At 40.2% G+C, this 23,344-nt stretch overlaps 1 protein-coding gene across 15 annotated transcripts in view; it reads right to left on the reverse strand.

Annotated features, from left to right (window-relative positions):
• The window catches only part of MAP2K5 (mitogen-activated protein kinase kinase 5), a 245,052-nt gene that overhangs the window by 32,082 nt on the left and 189,626 nt on the right, over positions 1–23,344 (reverse strand). For 11 of the 15 annotated variants that reach the window (XM_001496608.6, XM_070270028.1, XM_070269987.1 and 8 more), the window contains 2 exons: positions 6,331–6,392; positions 3,345–3,390 (listed from right to left, as the gene is read on the reverse strand). In XM_001496608.6, the coding sequence (XP_001496658.1) occupies positions 3,345–3,390; positions 6,331–6,392 (108 nt within the window). The remainder of the gene's footprint in view (positions 1–3,344; positions 3,391–6,330; positions 6,393–23,344) is intronic. The other 4 variants (XM_014733756.3, XM_070270032.1, XM_070270008.1 and 1 more) reach the window with 1 other exon arrangement.

Consider the following 23,344-nt stretch of genomic DNA (forward strand, 5'->3'; position numbering starts at 1 on the left):
TAAAGAATTGAAGAAAGGTCAGATCTTCCCTAAGGGTGAAGGACTTCCCTATCTTGAATGGGAGTCCACTCAAGAGAACTCACTCAAGAAAAAAGGTACATGTGCCGCTTCTATGTCAGGTCAAAGTTTTCAGACCTAAACACTAGGGTTCCTTCTATAAGAAGTGAAATTTCTTAACAGGTTGCCCAGCTGGTGGTGAATACGCTGCCTATCTAAACTTCACCTTTGTGGGTTTGGGACTCCATGAGGCCAATGACAAGAGGCACTGGAGGTTTCATGTTGCTCTGAAAAGGTCTAGGGCCTCCGCACACTTATGCTTTGCCCATCCTGTTGCCTTTGCCTGGAAGGACCCTTTGAAAACTCTCTATAAAATTCAGCCTATCCTCCAAAAGCTCTTTTCAAATGGTACCTTCTCCATGTAACTTTTCCCCATTTCCCCAAAGGGATCCCCCAGAGCTCTGCAGTTCTTTCAGAGCAGTTATTTTATTCTAGTTACTTGTATACTTGCCATGTCTCCCGTAAGATTGGATGCATGGGACTTACTCTTCTTTGTATCTTTTGCTGAGTCTAGCACAGGACTTTGCACATAATGGTCTATAAAGATCCACTGAATTCAATTGTTTGCCTGGTTCTGAGATCTCCTGAGATGATGTGGATGCCAATGATGAAACTTTTGAGTGAATTCTTTATGTAGCTTAATGACTACTGTCAGAAAAGTGCACTGGCTCATGTGGACGCTGGACTTCCCAAAATGTGAGTGTTAAGGGAATTTCTTGGTCCAGCTTTAAAATACTTCCACTTAGAACATAAAAACTGGTAACCATCTTAGGAACAACCCCACAAAGTAGAGAGAATTAAATAGCTAAACAACCAAATGAGATTTGAACGGCTTCAAGGGTCTAAACTTGAGTTTTACATTTCATCTTTAAGATCGATATGGTCAAAAATTGCAAAGATGATGCTATTGGGTATCCTGGTAGATAAGGTGAGCCTACCAAATAAAAAGACAAAAACTGCTTGAGTGCCCCTGTGTTCATGGCCCTCCCTTCCTACATTCTGATTTACTCAGGCTGGGACTTGCTGTGATCACCAGTGGTCAAGGTGACACCAGAATTTCAAGAGTTCTCTGATGGTGAATCTGTAACTCTCAGTATTTCCACCTGATCCCATCTCTGATTTTCTTCCTTTGATTTGGGAAATGCAGGCCCATAGGGAAACCTCGACAATTCTGCAGGCCTCACAGTTGATGTGGCCCAAGCTGTGCAGACCACGTTGGTACCCTGCTGGCTAGAGTTACCGTGCTTGGGAGATAAAGTGCTCATTTTGTGAAAGGCAGGCCCCCACCCACAGACAAATGTGTTCTACAGTTCATGCCTTCCAGAGGACGCTCTCAGCTTCCAGATGGGAGCACCATCAAATAGGTTGTAGGCGGACAGGGAAAAGGAAAAATTAAAGCCTTTAATATGATACAAGGAATAAAAGACTGGTTCCTTAAGACTGGGTCCCTAGGATGTGACTCAGATTCCTCAAACCAGAGATGACCTGCTTTCTTCGCATCCCCAACTGGATCCAATATTTTGGCCAAAGGCAGGCAGGGCTCAACCCCCTTGGACCACAGGAGCCCCACACACACCCCATGGTTTCCTGTCTCCTCACTAAGCCTTTTCTAAGCCAGGGGGTGCCTCTCTATTGCTATACCTAAGGGAATAAATTCATTTAAATCAAACTGTGAGCAGTACCAGAAACAATGTTAAATTAAGTATAGGATGGTGCTTCCTGTGACTAAATTTTTCATTGTATTTTATTGATTTATTGGTATTTATCAATTAAAAATGCGGGACAGCACAGACCAGGGTGTATAGTTGTAAAGAGATATATTGAAATACGTATCCCTGTGTCTCTCCACACACACATACAAACACACAGACATCCACATCCACTTGCTTCCAAGGCACTGAAAGTACTCAACTTTAGCCTTGTCTTTATGACTTGCCACCCTGGAGTGGGGTTCCTTACCAACATGTACATCCCTATACATTTACGGGAGTTTGTACAATCTACAGATGTTTTATTTATAAGTGGCCAACTCATTGCAGCATCGAAACATGCATTTACAAACAGATATCTGTTTTATGAAACCCTATGCCTTTGTTTTAACAGCTGAGCTACCCAGCCATAGCATAATAATGTATAAGGTAAATGGTCTCCATCTCTAGAATCTGTTCCAAGTTTTCTCAAATGTGACTAACTGCATGAATTTCCCAACCATCAAAGAGACCCACTCCCCAAAAAGACCAGTTTATTCTAGACATGAAATGTGCACAGTTATAAACTGCCGAAGTTTTAGGGATGAACTTTAGCTTGAAACTACCCTGAAAACTGCGATTTTGCTCCAGGGGTAACATGAAGGAGAAAACCACCTTTCTGGAAAGTACTCACAATGCAAAAGGGAAATATACTGTTATTTTATATTTGGGGGTGAAATCTGTATCGTAAAGAAGTTTGGGTGCTTAGAATGTTTATTAGGATGAAATACAAAGGATGAAAACCTGTGAGCCGATATCTGTAAAACGCTTATTGTTTAAAGTGGTAAAAGAAAATTGGTCGGAATTTGCTCTGATTACAATAATCTAAAGACAAGGAATGGTATGCAAAACATTAGAAAGAGCAGACTATAATTATTATTTACTAATGCTCGAGCCTAACGTATTCTAACAGCTTGTGCATTGTCAAATCAACAATCTGCACTAAATAAATGACCATTTGGGAATTGTTAGGAAGCGTCTCTGTTCTCTCCCTGCTTGACTAAAAACTGTCATTTGCAATCAAAGAAAGTGGCCTTGGAGCTGCGAACACAGCACTAGCAGCCTTGTAGTTGTCTCCTTCTGAGGAAAGACAGAAGATTCACATTAACTTGGTCTTTTGCAGCCAATCTAATTTCATTCTACATGAATTCGAGAGGACTCCACGCCATTCAGAATTTCCTGTAGGATAGCACTAAAAACTTAATAGGCTGACTGTCTTCTCTGTTACCAATCCTCTTAATTCTGAGAGGCTGTAATAGCAAATGAGGACAAGGAGTAACCTAGATTAACTTGTGACCCTTGAGTGTGAGGCAAAGGAAAAGAGTTCTGCATTAAGTGTCAAAATGGGGATGGAATTTTAAAAAGTAAAAACTCCTATCTAAGGATATGTGCTTTAAAAACACCTAACCAAATAAAGTAAATAATGTTGCCTCTCCAGAGCCTTCGGATGTTTTAAACTCCATTCTGGTCCTTTTAACAGAATGTTAAGCACAGATATATAAATGGAGAATTCTAATGTAATTAAAGAAATTTACTCACCATCAATTCCTCAGGAGCTGGCCTTTCTTTTGGCTGTTTTCGCATGCTGTAGGAGAAAAAGAAACCCCTCATGTTATCTATGTCACTTGGAAATTTCTGCTCTAATTTCCACTATTGACTATTTCCCCTGGAATTTCAATGTTTTCAAAATTCAGCATGTTCAATTCTTGGCCAAAGTATTAGCATCTATTCCCTTTCTTTTATTTTGGCCTTTAATTAATCAGATTTTGGGAGATCTCATGAATCAGAAACACAAAGGTTTTTTTTGGAGTTACTCTTGCAATACAGATGAAGAATGAATTTAAATTTATTCCAATTCTACTTTTAAAACTAATGTGCAAAAGAGCAGCAATATTCTCTTCCTGACTCAATTATCAATTTATTTCAAACTTAAATTTAGGGAACGATCTATTTCTTTTTGGTAAACAGGATAAGACAATATGAAAAGAAACATGACTATCAAGTCAAATGAGAAAACATCTCATTCCTTCATTATTATTCCAAATGACAAGTAATACATAAAAGAGGTCAGGAATCTAGATAATGCTAAAAATTACAAATGGGTTATTACATTATCTAGACTTTCATTTATTTTGGCTACAAGTTGATAATTCATTAAACAGCTGTGGGAAAGTTAAGTTTGTTTAAACTGCTTAAAGAACCACATTCCTCATGCAAAATATTTCTTGTCTTACATGCCATAGGCATCACTAGTGGCTGTGGCACGTACTTAGCTACATGATGAAGCAGCCACACACGGGACTGAACGTGATTGTGGGCACCTTGCCTACTTGATGGCCTAAACTCAGAGTGTGGGATGAAGTCGAGAAAAGAGACTGTTGCTCCTGTTATTTGGAAAATCACACCGACACTTTTTCTCTATATAAGGCAACCTCTAACAAGCAAGAAGATAACCCTCCATACAATCTCTGCATTTGCTGACACTATTTTTGTTTTAAGTAGAGAGATTTAATGATCATTTGCTAAACAAGAACGGTAGTTAGGAACCATTAATGACATTGAGGACATTTTCCTTCCCTATAAATAACCATATGCACCTCTCAAATACTGCACCCATTAGTAAGTAATTTAAGCTGTCTTGCCAGTGGAGTTGGTAACAGTCCTAATCTGACATTCCAAAGTAGCTGTATCTCTTGGGAAAACAAAGCTATTACCCACTATCATTTCTGTTTTGGCTTGACATCTCTGGAAATTTCGACACAGGTTATCCTTCCCTCTGTCTCCATAAAACTTTTATATAATAGCTGATTAATTTTTTAGACAGAAGGAAGGGAAAGCCTTATCTGCTTTTCTCCCTGTCTGCCCAGAAGCGGCCCCACCCCCAGGTTGGTCTTGGACCACGCAGCGAGATAAGCATGCTGGTCCCGTCACAAATCCAGCACCTCTGGAGCGAGTGATGCCTAAACCAGACATTCCAGGTAGCTTAGGAATCGCACAGTTTTTCAATTTCTACATTTCAGAATAGGGCATTCCCATGATGGGCTTCTAAGTGTTTTTAGGAATTTCCACATAAAGGAAATTAAGAGAAATTAATACATATTTCTCTGGATAATTGCTCTAATATTATTAATGAGCTCAGGATTCCAATGTTTAACCAACATATATGTTTTCCAACATGGCATGCTTTGGAAATAAAATGTCTGCAGAGTGAAAATAGTTTTTAACAGCTATGGAATATTACATAAGTATTTTAAAAAATAGAAACAATGTTAATAACGTTTTAAAAGTTGGGGGGAAAATCTCTTCCCTACATATTTTCCTATGGTATATAAACCGTATGAGACATTTTTATTAAGAGGTAACATATTACACTTAGTCAAAAAGGTGATAAAGCTTGACATCTTTATTAAAGAATATGTCTTGGTTTCACTTTAGTGTAATCATCAGATGGATCCTGGGGTGGTGGGGAAGGGTACAGTGTTTCCATTTAGCAAGGACTCCTGACTGTACCATTTAGTGGCACCAGAGGAATGGAGGGTTCATTTTCCACCAGTGGACATGATTCCAAAGGAGTGATGAAATGAGGAATTTGGTGAAGGAGGGAAAGAGAAGCAAATGTAGTTACGAAGGAGTTCCAGAATGTCCAGAACAGTTTCTAGTTAGTTCTATCTCCTGCTTTGGTCATTTCTATGCTCCTAATTTCCCCTCTCTCTCCCTGCTGGGGTGAGGGAGAGGGCAGGGGGAGGGCAGTGGGGCAACTGGGCCTTCCAAGGCCACACAAGTACTGCCCAGATGGGAGAGATGGATGACATGAAAGGGATAATGAAAGAAAAACTGGTTCTACTGGGAGGAAAAAGGCAGAAGCTGAAAACCTTTGGCAGAAAAATGCCTGTTTCCTCAGGTATTTTATAAAATGACAAGGGGATGCCTAGAGACTCTGAGGGCCCCTTTGATCTAAATCCTGTGGTTCCTCTCAGTTCTTTAATGGTTAAAGTGGGCCTAATGGAACCATGTTCTCATAGTCTTTCAAACGTCAAAATTCATTGAAATGGGACACCAGTATCATGTTTAAAATATAACCAAAGATAAAAGTTATTTACTGAAAATCCGATGAATTAATAAACTATGCTGCTTCTACTAAGTGACAGACAGTTTTATGGGTAACTTGAGGTTACATTAATAAAAATAAGCTTCATATGTCTGTTCAATAGGGGCTATAAAATTGTGTATTTCTTAAAAAAAAAAATTGGATAGCAACAGTATCTGTGCTCAAAGAAGTAGCCTGATTCTCAGCAGTTTATTAAAACAGGAAAAAGCCTCTAAAGTACATTTACGACCCTTTGTGTAAATAACGTTTACATAATTTAAACAATTTCTTCGGCTTTGCTGCCCCATCTGCCCAAGGCCCCGAAGTCCCTCCATCTCCAAAAGGAAGCTGGGAGAGCCATAAGGTCTCCCGGAGCCGCCGAGTTAATGGCATGTATCATTTACATTGAGGGCATGGCATGTTTGCAAACGGGCTCACCACTGAGTGATGAAATGTACAAATGGCTCGGAGAACTCTCCAACCGGAAGGACGGGCGAATCCTGGGATGGAGGAAAAACAAGTCACCAAAAGTCACAGCAATTTCTTCTTTCTTTATACCGCACCCCCACCCCCACAGCACCCCTGGCCAAAAGAAGCAGTATGAAGATGAATATATAACAAGGATTCACCACCATGTGGGAAGGAGAATAAGGCCTCATCTATTAAAAAGACTGTCTACATCCTCTTCCACATTCATGTAAAACTGCCAAATTTAAAGCCACACACATTTTACGATGGTGAGGAACATGAGAGCAAAGGGGGAGGTGAGGTGAAAAAAGGACAATGATAGCCACAGGGGAGGAAAGAAGGTATGAAAGTGTAAATGAGAAATTAATGATTATTTAAGTAACACACAAATGGTCTTGTAATTAACGAAGAGCTGTGAAATTATTCTTGTGTTGACCTTTGTTTCTTTTACTGGATTTGCTATTTATTTACACTTTCCTTTTTATTTACATTTATTTGTATATTTAACTGCTCTTAACTGCCTGCCCATAACTGAATCATCTGGGTCGGATTTTTTTTATTTGAATAGAAAGGCTTTTATAGAAGAAGCTGTTTCCTGAAAAGGAATTTCGGCCTATTTGCCAGTCTAGGCTAACTCATCATAGGAGAAAGCCAGTGAATTCAGGACACGATGAACAACTCCCATCTTGACCACCAAACAGAACTGGGGTGGAGGCAGGAGTCACTCAAAAGAGCAGAAAACCACACGGCCACAAACGACAACCACCGAGTAACACAGGGAGCAAACCCCATTACCATTTGCAAAGGAAGGCTTTAAGAATTTAGGAGTTTTTCCAAGAATGACAGAGAGCGCCACTGTGTTTATAGTGTAACGGCTCAGGATGTAATGAAATTACACTGCAGAGTACTTTAACAGTCATCTCATTAGACCTACAGTTGGAACAAGAGAGCCACATAAAGTAGGCAGCTGCAAATGACTCCATTCTCATCTATTCTCATTTGCTATTAAAAATACCTTTCGGCGGCTTTTTTCCTCCCTGACATCCCTACACAAAGTGCCCTGCAAAGTATGATACATGCACCTATTTAAATTAACAAAGGAATGACTTATTTTAATCTCACTGTGCTTTGGAGTGCTTTGGCCATTTGGATGAGCAATATATCATTACATACAACCTTCCAGCGCTGCAGGCAAGAAACTCAGAGCATGCAGCATTTGGTGGGAGCCAAACAATTTCTCTAGCACACAACTGTGTCAAATGCATGCATGTATTCATTATTGAGAACGAGAGGAAATAGCTTTGATGTAGTGGAAAAAAGAAGATGATAAAAGCACCTCTGCAATATGCGTGTCATTATCAATGGTGGCAGATAGATACAATTGCACAGCCTCCTATGTGATTAGTAAATATACATATAATTGCTGTGGCCAATTATCAGAAAAATGAGATCGGTAATTACAAGACAGAAAATTAACTAGAACTCTTATTAAGGCTTTGTTTCCAATTCAAACAATTGGAAACTGCTGGAAAATACAGTTAAATCAAAACGAACTGAGGGGGTCAAAGCAGCCAAAAAAAGAGAAAAATCCCAAAGAGATTAAAAGAAAAGGAATGTGAACAAAATGTTTCTTAGTTTTTGCGTATCTGTCCTCTTTGAATTTACTCTGTTCATCCAGAGCAGAGGAAGGTTAGTAATTGTAAGCTTAAAATTCTCATCAGTGGAGAGAGGCTTCCAAGAGGAAAGGAAAACAAAGGAAAATGGGAGTGACATAAAATCCTGCCAAGTTCAAAGGATTACATGCAGGCATTACGTAGAGAAGACATGAAAAACGGGGTGGGGGGGGGGGCTGATGAAATAGTCCACTCAAAGGAAACAAGGCACGCAATAACACAAGGCCTCGACCAAGGTACTCTAAAATGGTCACAGAAGTCCCATCGGTTTGAAGAGCAAAAATAAAACATGATATCAATTTTAGCCTGGCCTGTTTTAGGAAAGCCATATATATCATCAAGCCTGCAAGATTCTACAAGGCCCAGTTCAAGAAATGACATTTTACTGTCTCAAAAACTATTAGTAAAAAGATAGTTCAAAGTCTGAGGTACAAAAACTAAGGACTCTGACCAGGTAGTTAATTCTCCAAGTTATTCTTTTCTAAAATTTTTTGGGAGGCTGTAGTACTGGAAGTGTCTGAGTAGTGGTTGCTTTAAAATGTAATGTTTAGGAAAATAAAAGCCTCCTGTTGTAATGTGGCTGAATATTTACCAAGATGGTTAAAATTCTGCACTGGTTTTCTATAAAGATCCTGGCATAAAGCGTGATGCTAACGTGAGCCTCATTTCAAAGTATGATACTAAGAGTAAATTAATGAATTATAGACTAGGCAACTTGATGAAGATGTCATTTTAACATGGATGAGAAATAAAACGAGGAAATGTGACATCGTTGCATGGGTAGTTAATTTTATTTAAGACCTGATATTGTAGCCTGTTAAGTTCCTCATAATATAAAACTAAGGAACACTGGGTGGTACCCATGAATAATTTATTTCACTTGTGAAAATGCCAGCCCAAGTCGACTTTGCAGAACCACAGAGAGCGGATTCTCATCTCAGTGGTGCCTGGAAAGAATCACTCATCAAAGATGCAGGGGGAAATTCTAATCTCACATGCATAATGCCAGATATTTCTTTTCATTTTAAAATCCACATCTCTCGCATACCTCAAAGGAGAATTTCCTGCAATGCAGAAGATGACTAGTTGGGGGGGAGGGGGTCAGAATGTCACACACAGACATGAGGGAGGGGCAACGGAGTCCTCTGAGAGCCTCCAACTGCACAAAAGCACGCAGGCTGTCAACACTCCAAAGGAAAGCAACCAACAGCCTGACAGTGCTCACCACGCTGGGGGAGTTAAAGTGTACTTTTCTCATTTTTAAGCAAATAAAATTGGAATTAGTTTAGATCAGGATGTAAAAACCTCCAAGAACCTATTTCATTATCTAATTCAAATCTGTTCGAAGGAGAGAGGGGAGCGCACAGGAAAGCTGCTCCAGTTTCACAGCAGCTCCCAGAGAGGGGAAAGTCACCGCCTGGTTAGAGGGAGACTGAGAACCACGCCAAGGGGTTCAGAGGGTCTAGCAGTTGCTGCTCCTTACCAAAAATGTTCTCTGTGAAATATGGGATATGGGGTCAGGCAAGATGAAGAAATACATTTCAAAAACATAAACACGAATTGGAGAAGCAGTTACACTAATAACTCAAAGTACTGGCTGAAACCAACTCTAAATTGTTAATAAACGTCACTCTCTTTGAGACCTTGGGTGCCATACTTCACCTTAAGGGCTTTTTCGGGGATGCTCTTCTGTTGAACTTCTAAGCACGCAGGCATGGAACGAAACGGTGGACACAACCTTAACCAAAAGCCTTATCCTGAGATTCTAGTCCCAAATCCACTTTAGGGCCCTGCTGGAGGGGCCCGAGCTGGATCCTGTTATCGAGCAGGAAACTGTCATATAAAAATAGCTGCCACAAACCATTTCAGTAAGCAATTCTGGTCATCAAGGAGGACAGTCTCCAAGTCTCAGAGGTTTCAGTAACTACCTGGTCAGCCCCTTTCACTAAACAACTGAAACACAAGCACACGGCATGCTAGAGAACAGCGAAGGACAATGGGAAAAAAGTTTGAGTGATGCCTTTGCCTTGTGAATAATGAACAGTTCAGGAAGGTCAACCCATTACAACCGAAACTGTTTAATTATTAATTATGCACAATCTATGAGCAAAAGGACAAGTTCAGAATGTTTAATGTATGTAACTTCAACTGGACTCTCTCTGGGTATTTTGTTATTAGCACTTGTCAGCAAGGTACTCAGGCATAAAAAAAGGCAAGCAGCAGAAAATCTGAGAGTGTGTGTGTACCCGCACACTCAAAGAGGTGGAGAGGAGGTGGGAGGAGGAGGTCGAATTCCAACCACAGCCGCTGCTGGCTCACTCGCAGAGTAAGTTTGCCAGTAAGTACACTCTGTGATCCTGAGAGCAGGCAGGTCAGGTGGATACTCCAAACACAGAAAACATATGAGAAAAATGCTTTTGAAATGACTTACTTAAAAGGGAGATCATTATTTTAAATACTTGGTTTTTTTTGGAGGCCATGTTTCTTGGCTTTGAAAGGATCCATGTCATTAATGTTCACACATACACAGGAGTGCATGTAAAACTGGTAGAATCTGAATAAATTCAAAGGATTGTATCAATTTCAACTTCCTGGTTGTGAGATTGTACTATACTTACGAGCTGTTACCACTGGGGGAAATTGGGTGAAGGGTATACAGGATCTCTCCATATTATTTCTCACATCTGCATGTGAATCTAAAATGATGTCAAAATTGAAAGTCTAAAAAGAAAAAGGTAAGGAGCTATTTTAAAAAACTGTGGTGAGGTCCAAATCTTAGCAGAGCTCTGCTTTGTATAACGGAAAACAGCCTGACATACCTACGTAACTGGAAAAAAGTTAAGAGACCTTGCTTAAAAAATATACCTGAGAATTTAATTTTTGCCTTTAATTCATAATTAAAGATGACAATGGAACCTGAAAATGATGTGGTGCTTAATTCAGACACTGATAGGGAATACACATAAAACACTATATAAAAATGATGAAATCCTTTACTACTTATTTATTAGTTCATTCATTCAACAATTTTCTTGACCACTCACCATGTCAAAGGCACTGAACCTGGCTTGTGGGATGGCTGATACTTAATCTATACCCCCAGAGAATCTGTGTATTCTTCAGGAGACAAGATATGCACCCCTAATAAACAGCCCTGCAAGATGGAGGAACTGGCCAAGTGAGATGCCATGGCTGGTACTCAGACAGTACGGGGAGCTCCCGGTGTTCGATTTACTTTGGCTGGTGTATTTGAGTCCCTAAAGGAGAGTGATGGAGAATAAGATAGAAGAGTCTGAAGGCTGTGAGATACCTTCTCTGCTCTTCTACTTTCTTCCTTCCTCACTCCTGGAGAGCACCGGTGGTGAAGGGACCTTGAACATCTTAATCTGTGTCCTGTTCCCTTCTCTTTGTGCCAAACAGACATTCCTTCAAACCAAGATTTCACACTTATTGGCAGTAAAACAAGGAAGATAGAAGCACAACTCAAAAATCTCAAGGTGTTTGCCACAATGGTGAATTCTAAGGTGAGTTGTACTGTGGTTAGATTAAACCAGCCTGGCAAGTTAAATAAAATATGGATAGCCTTCTAAGATTTTTAATAGTCTATTTTTAGGCATCACGGTGTCAAGCCATCAAGCCAACAGGTGGTTAACATCAGAGAATCACCTGGAGTCTGCCCAGTATTGAGAGTCATGCTAAGTCTTCTCATTCAAGCCTAATGTTCCTTTGGCCTGGCCCAATACACTGGAGTTCACACTAATTGCCACAGCTCTCTTCGATCCCTCCACATCTATCCACAGTGCTGAGATCAAAGGTCATTTGTGATTCCAGTGGCTTCATGTCAGGCAGAATAGCATTTTGCCTTGTCGAACCCCAAACTGGTTTTTGATCCTCCACTGTTCACTGCCTTAAAGTAGTGTCTTTGTGAGACAACTGGCAGAATCCATACAAGAAGTCTCCTCTCGGTTGGGGAGGAAACTTTGTTTGTTTGAAAAAAAAAAAATCAAAGACACAAAAGCAGAAAAACAAAAAAAGCGGACCCTCATCTTTAAAGATTTTCACAGAAGCTAATCTACATACCAAAACATCTACCTGTCCAAAGTGTAATCCAATGGGAGATTCTGGGAAATTAGCTTAGTATTAATATTTTGAAGGTCCCTAATGCTCCTATCTGCAGGAAAGGTGGGAAACAGAGAAAGGTGGGAAATAGATGGACAAGTGCTCCTGGTCAGTCAAAGAATGAGTCAGCCTACTTTAAGATATGAGTAAACCAGGATTACATATCAGATTTGTACGAATTCAATCAATGCTTGTTGAAAACTTAGTTTACTTAAAAACATGGCCTCTGTGAGGGAACAATCAGTATCATGACATTAAATGTGTTTTGGATTTCATGATGTAGACGGAACTGACCTAATCTGTGGGCTGTTATATACAAGGAGAGCACTGGGGTGGGAATGAGGATTTGAATTTAGGAAGGCTTACGGATGGACGTCATCAGAAAAGCAAGCCTCTGACCCTCCTCAGCTGGAGACCAGAAAGCCCTCCTTTTACTCATCCTACTCCACATCAAGCCTTGAGCAGAGAAAGTGAAAGATGATTCAATTTCCTGGGTCAGCCCATGCTCTGGGTTGCCAGACATGACAAATTACATGTGTGAGCATTTTGGTGTGAAGTTCTGTCCACTGGGTCCAGACTGACAGTAGCAGCTCATTTAACTTGTCTCAGATGGACCTGGTACCAGGAGCAAAATGCCTGTATTTTCACCACTGAAATACCCACCTTACCCATAAACCCTTAAATCAAGGGAGAATCAGCTGTTAGCCAAGTGAACATCATAATCAGAAGGCTTATAAAAAAACCCACAAAATATAAATGAACAGGTCTAAAGGAATTTGTCTCTAGGTAATTGAAATTTGAGATTATAGATATTTTTCCTATTCTCTTTTTTCTCCTAAGTGTTTTGGAAGTTCTTCAGTTTTGGGATAAAGGGGAAGGGAAGAAATTTTGTCATTAAGTCAAAACTAACCCTTCATTTGGTCTATCTAATTTTTGTCATTTAAAAGACTTATATTTACTTAGAGATTTTCCAAACATATGGCAAAGATCTTAGTGTTTTATAAAATTCCTTGAAAACAGGTAAGTGGAGAACTGGAAAACGGATTAATCTTTTTAAACTGTATTTGAAATTGCTTCCTTTCCAAAGCCAATGAACACCTTTTTTCTCTTTTTATTTTAGGTCTCTTGTTGGTCATAAGCTATAGTGCACAGTATTATTTAGAGGTGTCTATATGAACAGAACACACACACAAATACACAGTCACACACACACGTGCACACTAACATCCACACAGACCTCCCTTTTTGATGGCTTAAGCAGAACAAAAAGCATGCTTGTCTCATACCAAAGGGATTTCATTTACAAAAGTCAAACCCGTTATTGTCCTCTTTCTCTGTAGCCTCCCAAAGCATTTCTATCGCTTTTTCATAAAACACTGCTGCAAATAATCAAGCATGACCATTGACATCCATGAGATTGAGTTTTAGGAACCATTAAATGAGCTCACCCTCGTGGGAAGCCTCCTGCTCAGGCTGGTCTAAAGGTAATTATTCAGCAATTCCTACCTGTGGTTTTAACTTGTCCCTATACAGTGTTTGAATTTCATACACTAGTAAGGTCAATTTTTTTTCCTCAGGAAAAGTCCAGCTACACATGTTTGATCCAGGACCTAAATTATAATGTTAATATACACACTGGCATTTCACCACATTCTATGTGTAGAAGTGCTGATTAAACGCACTTAAAATCTTAGATGAAAGATAGATCATAAATTATATTAAACAAAAAGGAAAGAGGAAACTCTAGGAGTGAAAAATAACGCTTAACAGATTCCTAAATGAAGGGAATTATTCCTCTTTTCATAGGTAAAGCATTAACATCAAAACATCTGAACTACATCCACACACTATTCAAGGGCAAGAACCTGGCAGGTCCGTGTCCTGAAAAATCAACAAGCCATAACACCATCAAGTCAGACTCTGAGAACTCGCTGAAATCCAAAGTCCACATCGCCACACTGGATGTCCTCCTGAATGTTCACTCAACTGTTAGTTAAAATAATTACTGCCATTTGCCACCTCCACTGCAAGCTATGGATAGGAGAGAAACAGAACTTCCAGGGGCTGCCGGGGGTAGGAGCGTTGACGGTATCTGCTTACACATTTTTATAACCAAATTCAAAGGCTATGTCAGCTGTGACTCAAAGCCTGAGAACTATATATGAAATTGTGCTATACCTGGTTGCGTACAATAAACACAGAGAGAAGGGAATTTAAAGTTGGCTAAAGGAGATACTGCATCAGTTTAAAATTAGTCAATCTGAGAGGAACAAAGAGAGGGAGACAGGGAGGGAAGAAGGGAGAGGAAGTGAAAAAAAACAAAACAAAACTACATACTGTGAAATGAACAAGTTCAGTTAGAATGTTCAGGATTTGGAAAACCATAATGCCATCTGCTACTCTGGACCTCAGAACATCAGGGATCTCGTGGGCCCAGACGCTTCCATTTCCAGGAGGAAGGAAGGAACTCGCACTCCCTGGAATGCTGCCTCCATTCTGGAAGGGAGGCAACACCCCAGCCGACCCGTTTGGAATCTCTTTTGAGAACATTTGCACTGCTCACAGACGCGTTTTCCCTGGTTTAGGGAAAATTAACGGCAGGCAAAATGATTACAGCAACTAGGCAGTGAGGCAGAGCAGTGCCCCAGCCCAAGCTGCTGGGTAACTGACCCTGGCATCCAACTTGGGCTCAGGGTGTGTAGGTCCCATCATGGTGGATTAAATGAGCATTGTCCTACGGCTGGGTAAGACTTCACAATAGAGCAACACATGTTAAATGACAGCAGCCAAAACTGGCCCCACCAGGCAACTGCCCATTCATAGAACACTGTTCACAGGCCTCCACCACCAAGAAATCAATTCATTAATAATACATCAGGCTTCGCAGACAATTCAAAGAAAACAACACAAAGCTACTTGTTCAACGACTGCCTAAAGACTCAGAATTTTTCCTGGTTAAAAAATCCCCCCAAATCTAATTGATTTACTGAAATCAATATCATAGGGATGTTTATGCTAATATTTTAGTTAGTAAAAAAGAAGAAATGGAGAAAGCCTATCCACTGAACTCACTCGGTGCCACTAGGAAATAATAAGAATACAGTTTTTTTTCAGCGGAAGCCAATAAAATCTGATTCTATATAACTGTGTGTTTAAAAAATTTATTTTTCCGACTTTAAAAGTGACTTTGTACATCCTTCAGGCTATCAGGAAAAATTGTGCTTTTAACTTGTTTCTTCTGTTACATTTTTTAAACTCCTTTCTTTCTCCTCCCTTCCGACAACTCATAAATATGAATTAAATATAATTATAAATGAACAGAACATTAACTTTTGGATTACTGCTGGGTTTTGGTAGAATGTTAATGTCATTTCTAAAGAAATAGTTTTTACCAATAGAAAAAGTAATTACTAAAGGAATCATGGCCTTAATGCTAACCTATTTTCAACCTTCAAGCCAGCCAAACTGAATTAATTTAAACATACTGGACTTTTCAACGGGAGTGTTAGATTTCTAATGGTTGCCTCACATAAAAGAGGAATATCAGTTTTCAGGCTCCCAATTATATATTCCTAACACTACGAGACACAGGTCTAGTTAACGATATTGCTGGAGGACAAGTCTATCGTATATCCACTTGTATTAATTTACAAGTTTCTAATGCCTCAGTCATTAACTCACACAAGCCGCAAACATCAGGAAATTCCACATCATCAGTACCTGTTTATGCGAGTGGTTACGGTGTTAGTGACCGTGGTCAGAGCGCTGGGCCTCCACCAGTCATTGGAGAGCTCAGGCTAGCAAGTCTTGTCTCACTTTCAACTATCTGCAGTTACACGTTGTGCCAGGAACAGGCCATGCTTAGGATGCTGGGAGCAGGAGAGATGGGGGATGTTCCTTTTACTTCCTGCTAACCTCAGAAGCCAGAATTATGGCAAAGACCCTCAGGGAAAAAAATGGATACTATTCCCTCTGGAGCTGGTTAACTTCACTTTGTGAATTCCAGAGAGATATTATTAGGCAACCATTCTCATGCCCCTACCCCTAGAGAACACCTGCTCTGTTGACAGCCCAGCAGTTTCTCAGTTAACCTGTCCAGGAATGAGTGACTGCATGAATGAATTCTCTAAGAGCCAAAGCTTTTGTATATATAAATCTTTCTAAAAGGAGTCAAGCTTCTCCTTGCCAACATAAACAAAATATGCAGAATAGAATTCAATTCTTTTTTTAAAAACATGGAGTCATTCTTATAGACAGCAAAACTGAACTGTGTTGCAATATAGCTACGCCCTTGGGGCATGTCTGCAATGCTTTCTAAGTTGTCTTCTTTTATGGATTTTAAAATAATCTCTCCTCTTGATGCCAAAATGTTCAGCTGTCATTTTTCGGTTCCATCAAGGTCAGTTACAGTACAACAGAAGGAGCCCTACTCTTTGACTGTCACTCAGTTTTCTCATCTGTAAAACGGAGTGCTGTGGAAAAGCAACATGACATGGGAAAACATTTTGTAACACCTAAGGGTTAAGGATAGATTTCTGAATTTCCATAAAGGACCATATATATTAGTTAAGTACTCCTCATCATATACTCTCTATTACTTTTTGGATTTGTTTTTCTGAGATCTTGAAAAAACAAGTAGTAAGTTCTTATAATTACGCACAAATTTCACTCAATCAATATTTATGAGTGACCACTGTACATTAGGTGCAATACCTGGAAGACAAAAAGGAAAAGCCAGGGACTTAGAGTTTAGTTGATAAACTTCTTATAACTGGGTCTGAAAGAGGAATTAATATAGTTTTGAATGAGGCGCTTGGTGCTGTCCTATGAATAGAATGCTCATCATCTTCCTGTGGGTGTGCCCCATCTCAGGGAAGACCTGACTGCCCAAGCCATGTGCTTTACCCCTGACCCCACCTCTCCACCCTCCCCTACATCCAATTACTCACCAATCCCGTTTATTCTACCTCCTAAATACCCTTCAAACGTGCTAAGGCTGTCCCAAAGCCCTCATAATTTCTGACCAGAACTATAGCTGCCTAACTGTCCCTCCCATTCCATCTTCCACAACTCTGTCAGAGTGATTTTTCTAAAGCACAAATCTGGCTCTGTTGATCCCCTACTTAAAACTCTTTTAGTCCCCCGACTGCTGCAAATGCCTTCAGGCACAGTGTATAAAGATCCCTAGGAATGTGGCCCTTGCCTCATCTCTTAATACTCTGCCAAGTGCTGAAGCCACATTGAACTCCCTGTAGGGGCTTCGAGACTCTGGAGCTAACTCCTACTGGCCCTTTGGGCTCCCCTTCTCTGTTGGGCCCTCTGGTACATTATCATCTCCTCTATTATCAGCTTTCTTCTCTGTGTTTCCCTAGCACCTTGTATATTTATAAATATATAATTGTAAATTTATATAGCTGCAAACATCATTAAATACCTTATTATGTGAGTAATACCCATTTATGTGAGTGGTTAACATGACAGTTGCTGTGCTCCTCTGAGAGCTCAGTCCATCAAGTCTCATACCACTTGTACTACCTGCGGTTTAGTTTAAAGTGATCTATTTATGTATGACTGTTTATGGTCTGCCTCCCTGACTCGAGTGGAGACTTTAATGGTGGCAATTGCATCTTATTCCCTATCTCCAGTACCTAGCTCTGGGATTAATACAGGTTTACAGAATGATTGTTTGGGCTACAATGAATGGTTTTCAAACTATAATCTATGAAACTCTAAGGACTCTTATGTGGGTGCCAGGGGTGGGGTGGGGATAGGGTGATGATCTAAGCCTTCCACCCTTTAATCAAACCAGAATGGCTTCAAATTCCAAAAAAAAAAAATAAATTTAAAACTTGTGTGTGTCAAAGGACACCATCAATAAACTGAAAAGACAATCCATAGAAAGGGAGAAAAAATTTAAGTTTAGTATCCAGAATATGTAAAGAACTCTTACAACTCAATAATAAAAAGACAACCCAATTTAAAAATGGACAATGGAATTGAACAGACATTTCTTCAAAGAAGATATTCAAATGGCCAATAAATACATGTCAATATGCTCATCATTAATCATAAGGGAAATGAATATCAAAACCGCAAGAGACTACTTCACATCCATTAGGATGATTATAATAAAAAAACCCAAAAAATAACAAGTGTTGGCAAGAATGTGGAGAAATTTGAACCCTCATAAATTGCTGGTGGGAATGTAACATGGTGCAATTGCTGTGAAAGAACAGTTTGGAAGTTCATCAAAAAGTTAAATATAGAATTTTCATATGACCCAGCAATTCTACTCCTAGGTATATACCCAAGAGAACTGAAAACATACATCCACATAAAAACTTGTACACGAATGTTCATAGCAGCATTATTCATAACAGCCAAAAAGTAGAAACAACTCAAATGTTCATCAACTGATGAACAGATAAACAAAATATGGTATATCCACACCGTGGAATATTACTCAGCCATAAATAGTAATGAAGCAGTGATAAATGCTATGATGTGGTGTACCTTGGAAACATTATGTTAAATGCAAGAAAACAATCACAAAATGCCAGATATTGTATGGTCCAAATTATATGAAATATCCACAACAGGAAAATCCATAGAGACAGAAAGTAGATTAGTTAGTGGTTGCCAGGGATTGGAGGAAAGAGAGGAATTAGGAGTGACTGTTAACAAGTGCTGGGTTTCTTTATGGAGTGATGGAAATGTTCTGGAACTGAGTGGTATACTTTAAAGGAGTGAATTTTATGTGAATTATATTTCAATAAAAAAATTTCAAAGGAAAAAAGGAAACAGAAATGAATTTCTCTATGATGGCCTCTGTACTTCACTGCTGTGTTATAGGACAGAGGTCCTTTTCAGCTGGATATAATGGGCCTCAGTGGAAGAAAAGATAAACTTAGACCACATTCCATTTTGTGTAGGACTAGCCCTGCTAAAAAAATCCATATTTAATTTACTTCAAGGAGCATTTCCTGAGCTCCTACTTGGGCCATGATCTTTACCAGGTGCTGGGATAAATCCTCATGCTGGATGACTTCGTCTACTGGGAGGCAAACTCACCAACTAAATTTGACTCGGTGTGACTAACAACTATAACACAGCTTTGTAAACAATGATACGCTGAATTCCGCTCACACTGGGCGGGAGTGTGGTAGGACAGAAGAGGTGGAGAGGTAACAGAGACAGCTTCAAAGAGGAGATGAGGTTTGACCTGTGGGCCTTTGAGGATGCCTAGGCATTTACAAAGTGAAAAAGCGGAGAAGGCCGTTCCAAGCCGGAGGAGTACCACCATAGGTGTGAAACTGTGGGGCAGCTTTGAAGACTAATGACTGACCCAAAGTGAGGCTGAAAAAAATACGTAGGCGTCTTAAATGCTGTGTTAAGAAGTTTAGATATTACCCTATAGGCAGGGGGATCCCTGGAAGGGTTGACAGGTTGAGATCTGTATTTTTTAAAAGACAATTCTGTGGGGCTGGCCCCATGGCTGAGTGGTTAGGTTCACGCACTCCGCTGCAGGCGGCCCAGTGTTTCGCTGGTTCAAATCCTGGGCGCGGACATGGCACTGCTCATCAAACGATGCTGAGGCAGCGTCCCACATGCCACAACTAGAAGGACCCACAACGAAGAATATACAACTATGTACTGGGGGGCTTTGGGGAGAAAAAGGAAAAAAATAAAATCTTTAAAAGACAATTCTGTGCCGAATAATAGTCCAATGTATGGATATACCACATTTTGTTATCTATCCATCGGTCTATGAATATTTGAGTTGTTTCTATGTTTTGGCTGTTACGAATAATGCTGCTACAAACATTCGTGTGCAAGTTTTTATGTGGATGTACGTTTTCAGTTCTCTTGGTGGTGGAGAAACAAGGCAGAGAGAAAAGCTTAGACATTTGTAACAACGCAGTTACAAAGCAGACTCTTCTCTCCTCTTGCTCCCTTCCCCAGTCCTAGGTTTTCTCCTCCCCTTCTTCATACCTCTCTCTTCTAGAACAGAGATGCTGCCTGCCTCCTGGTTCACCCGGCTCATGTGGAGGTGCCTGGCTGTGTGATTAACCTCCTTCCTCTTATCCACTGAGCTGCCAGGTGTGGGCTGGCATCAAACGCTGCTTCCTTCCAGCAATGGACAGGTTTGCTGGCATTTCTAGTGAACATCAGAGGAGCCACGTCTAAGAGTCTACGTGAGGCCTCTCATGAGTGCAGGTGTTTGGTGCGGCGGACTACTGTCCCCATTCATAATGACTCTTGTTAGTACCACTGTAATGATGTGCATATGCCAGCCAGGCAGATAAAAGCGAGGCTCTCTTATGTCTTCATTAAGTTTTATGAGTAAATAGAGTCATACTAACTCACAGAAGGCATCTACTTTTATAAATGGAATTTTGTAATGATGAGCTGTTAAGTATGTTTTTGGCCAAGAGAGTCTGTTCTCAACTTAAGCAAGTCCACTTTACTCCTCCTCATCATTGAGGACCCAAAGTCAGGCCCCACAGCAACACTCGCCCCTTACTTTCTCCTCTTCTTGCCCATCACTCAGCTGGCCACTTCCTTTCTGTCAGCCTTCCCGCGACCGCCACTGTGGCATTCCTGTCAATCTGCTTTTCCTAGTTACAGACCTTACAGAGAAAGCCAGCATCTCTCCCACCTCCCACACTGGGACACAAAGGTCCTCTTCTTAGAGCTGTGGCTTGTCATGGCTCTACCTGTCTATCGGCCTGGAACCCTGGCATTGTCACAGCGATTCCACTATCTTGATGGTGTCATAACCAAGAAACTTTTACCTAATCTAAGGTCACAAAGATTTACATCTATGTTTCCTTTAAAGAGCTTCATAATTTTAGCTCTTACATTTAGGTCTTTGATCCATTTTAATTTTTGTGTATGACGTGAGGGAGGGGTCCAAATTCATTCTTTGCATGTGGATATGCAATTGTCCAGCATTATTTGTTGAAAAGACTATTCCTTTACCATTGAACTATCTTGGCATCCTCTCAGAAAACAAGTGACCATGGATATATGGGTTTATTTCTGGACTCTCAATTCTATTCTTTTTTTTTTTTTTAAAGATTTTATTTTTTTCCTTTTTCTCCCCAAAGCCCCCCAGTACATAGTTGTATATTCTTCGTTGTGGGTCCTTCTAGTTGTGGCATGTGGGACGCTGCCTCAGCGTGGTCTGATGAGCAGTGCCATGTCCGCGCCCAGGATTCGAACCAACGAAACACTGGGCTGCCTGCAGCGGAGCCCGCAAACTTAACCACTTGGCCACGGGGCCAGCCCCTCAATTCTATTCTATATGTCTATTCTTACGAACTTGTTCAATCAACAGTTTTTTTTGTTTTAAAGACTGGCACCTCAGCTAACAACTGTTGCCAATCTTTTTCTTTTCCTTTTTCTTTTTCTCCCCAAATCCCCCCAGTACACAGTTGTATATTTTAGTTGTGGGTCCTTCTAGTTGTGGCATGTGGGACGCCGCCTCAGCATGGCCTGATGAGTGGTGCCATGTCCGCGCCCAGGATCTGAATCAGCGAAACCCGGGGCCGCTGAAGCAGAGCACATGAACCCAACTGCTCAGCCACGGGGCCGGCCCCTAATCAACAGTTTTTATTTCTGGATTTTCTAGGCTTTTCTATATATAATATCGTGTCATCTGCAAATATAGTTTTACTTCTTCCTCTTCAACCTGGATGCCTTTACTTTTTCTTGACTAACTGCCCTGGGTAGAACCTCCAGTACAATGTGGAATAGAAGTGGCAAGAGCACACATCATCCTCTTGCTCCTGATCGTAGAGGGAAAGCTTTCAGTCTTTTACCATTAACTATGATGTTACCTGTGCGTTTTCAGTAGATGTCCTTTATCAAGTTGTGGAAGTCCCCTTCTCTTTCAAGTTTTTTGAGTGTTTTTAACATGAAAGGGTGTTAGATTTTGTCAAGTGACTACTGAGCTATCATGGGACTTTTCCCATTATTCCCATTATTCTACTAATATGATGTAATACATTGACTGATTTTTGTATGCTGGACCAACCTTGCATTTCTGGGATAAATCCCATTTGGTCATGACATATTTTTTTATATACTTCTACATTTGGTTTGCTGGCATTTTCTTGGGGATTCTTTTTTTGTTTTTGTTTTTTTTTGCTGAGGAAGATTTGCCCTGAGGTAACATCTGTTGCCAATCTTCCTCTTTTTTGTGTGCATGAGGAAGATTGGCTCTGAGCTAACAGCAGTGCCCATCTTCCTCTATTTTGTACGTGGGTAGCCACCACAGCATGGCTGACGAGTAGTGGAGGTCTGGATCTGGGATCTGAACCCACAAACCTGGGCTGCTGAAGTGGAGTGTGCCAAACTTAACCACTACACCAAAGGGCCGGCCCCTCTTGAAGATTTTTGCTCTATACTGATAAGGGTAATTGGTCTGTAGTCTTCTTTTCTTGTGAGGTGTCTGTGTGGTTTTGGTATCAGGGTAATAATGGCTTCACAGAAGAAGTTAGGAAGTGCTCCCTCTCTATTTTCTGGAAGAGTTTGAGAAGGACTAGTGTTAAAAGTTTAAACAGTTGGTAGAATTCACCTGTGAAGCCATATGATCCTGGGCTTTCCTTTGTGGGAAGATTTTTTAAAATTTTATTTACTTGTTATAAGTCTACTCAGATTTTGTATTTCTTCTTGAGTCAGTATTGATACATTGTTTTTCTAGGAATTTATCCATTTCATCTAGGTTATCTAATTTGTTGGCATACAATTGTTCATAGTATTCCCTTATAACTCTCTTTATTTCTGTAAGGTTGGTAGTAAGGTACCTGCTTTTGGTCCTGATTTTAGCCATCTGAGTCTTCCATCTGTTTTTTTTTTTGGTCAATCCAGCAAAGGTATGTCAATTTTGTTGATTTTTCAGAGGACCAACTTTTGGTTTTATTGATTTCCCTTGTTTTTCTATTCTCTATTTTGTTTATTTCTGCTCTAATTTTATTATTTCTTTCCTTCTGCTAGCTTTGAGTATAGTTTACTCTTCTTTTTCTAGTTTAAGGCAGAAGATCAGGTTACTGATTTGAGTTTTTTGAGGTTTTTTTTTGGTGAGGAAGACTGGCCCTGAGCAAACATCTGTTGCCAATCTTCCTCTTTTTGCTTGAGGAAGATTGTCCTTGAGCTAACATCTGTGCCATTTTTCCTGTATTTTCTAT

This window comes from Equus caballus, chromosome 1 (assembly GCF_041296265.1).
Source record: "Equus caballus isolate H_3958 breed thoroughbred chromosome 1, TB-T2T, whole genome shotgun sequence".
Lineage (NCBI taxonomy): Eukaryota > Metazoa > Chordata > Mammalia > Perissodactyla > Equidae > Equus > Equus caballus.